The sequence below is a fragment of the Perkinsus marinus genome, assembly GCF_000006405.1.
Source record: "Perkinsus marinus ATCC 50983 genomic scaffold scf_1104296953502, whole genome shotgun sequence".
NCBI classification, from domain to species: Eukaryota; Perkinsozoa; order Perkinsida; family Perkinsidae; genus Perkinsus; species Perkinsus marinus.
Window position 1 is genome coordinate 1 of NW_003208463.1, and position 1688 is coordinate 1688.

General features: G+C 45.6%; 1 protein-coding gene across 1 annotated transcript; it reads left to right on the top strand.

The window, feature by feature from the left end:
• Positions 1 to 145: 145 nt before the first annotated feature.
• On the top strand, positions 146 to 1472 carry Pmar_PMAR013642 (conserved hypothetical protein; the record flags this gene model as incomplete). Its single annotated transcript, XM_002776431.1, has 8 exons — positions 146 to 241; positions 309 to 374; positions 421 to 534; positions 574 to 709; positions 757 to 834; positions 998 to 1173; positions 1239 to 1318; positions 1364 to 1472. Coding segments are annotated over 8 exons (855 nt in total), but the record flags the coding sequence as incomplete, so codon positions are not given.
• Positions 1473 to 1688: the final 216 nt, after the last annotated feature.

Consider the following 1688-nt stretch of genomic DNA (forward strand, 5'->3'; position numbering starts at 1 on the left):
GGAGTATGGTGGTCATCTGTATAGATCTACCCCCACTGGTAAGCAGCACTTGTTGGGAAGGATGCCGCCTAAGGCCACGTCAGTGCCGGAAGGGGTGGAGGTAGTAAGAGGCTTACCGGAGAGGGTGGTCCGATGCTGGGTCTAGGTTATCACAACTCGTGGCCACTACTCTCTAGAAGAAGAGAAGTTAAAGGCTGAGGAGGAGAGGGCTCGAGCCGTTGCTGAGAAACACAAAGAAGGGGTAGTAGTAGTAGGCTTATGATGGTAGCTATGAATGATGAGTATCCTACATACCGTATTGATATCAGGTTAGGAAGGAGGTTGTCGTACTCCGACAAGAGCTGGAAGAGATTAAGTCAGATTTCTATAAGAAGGTTATTACTGTATCTAATGAGGCTTAGTATCATTGAGTAGGTTTAGGTAGAGGAAGCCAATCTACAGCCATTGAGTGTGAAGGAGGCAACCACCTTATTCACTGTTGATGATGAGTATGTACATAGTCTACGACGAGATATAGATGCCACTGTGGAAGGGGTAAGGTACTGCTTGTCATGGCTACATATATAAAGTTAGGTGAGGGTAGAGATGGCCTATGATATTGAGAAGAGCTTATTGGGTGTATCGAAGTTGAAGGAACACTTCCTAAAGGGACTAGAGTGTGATCAGTCAATACAGGTCTCGTCCTTTGGATCTCACTTAGCTCGTGTTGGTGGGTGCATCACCACTCTGGAGGGGCTTTACAGGTGCCATTGGCAGGTACATTCCGTCTACAGATCCTTCCTAAACAGTTCCATCATGAACTAGCTCGATTAAGGGGGATGCTAGAGAGCAGTGGTAGGAATAGTATGTGCTCATGGTCGGAGTCCTTCCTATTAGAAGAAGGGTCCGGGCCCACAAAGGCGGCCCGTCGAGGGAGTAGCAAGTCTCTAGCAGATGTATTTAGTGTGATGGGTAGTAAGTTGGAGGCTCCTTAGAGAGGATAGTGTTGATGTTATAGAGGAAACTGAAGAGAAGTATACCGATGATGAAGAGCAGGAACAGCAGCAGCAGAAGGGACTGCTTACAGCTGTGCTGAAAAGGGAGATGAGGAGGGCTAAACGGGAAGAGCGTAGGAGGCGATTACAGGAGGTTAGAGATGCAAGACCTGATGATAATATAGATGATGAGAAGGATGTAAGCTACTATAATACTAGTGTTGCTAGGTTGGAGGGAGGCTAGGGTAGTAATTATGGTATTAGGTGGAGGCTATTGAGGAGGCTAAGGCCAGTATCGGTAACCATATCCTCAAGTTAAGTCCACAGTATAAACTACCAGAGAGGTCGGTAATGATGATAGGGGTAATAGGGAATGATGTTGTTATTAGGATGAATACTGATAGTAAGATGAGGCAGATGCTATTCTTAGAAGAGGCTGTACATAGTATTAAGACTAACTTCAATGCACAGGTAGCTACTGCTGATGAGGAGAGGACAGTAGTAGTAGTAGTAACATTACGTACACCAGGTGCTAGAGTTGAGGTCGCTCAAGAGACAGCTTAGGCAACTCCTTATTGAGGATCTGGGCAAACTAAGGGATATCAATTCTACGTTAGGGGGTAGAGATGATGATGTTGGGGATGGAGTAGTTGGGCAAACACTAGAGTAATGATCATCATCTGCTGATGTTTATAGTGGCGTGTTGTTTTAAGT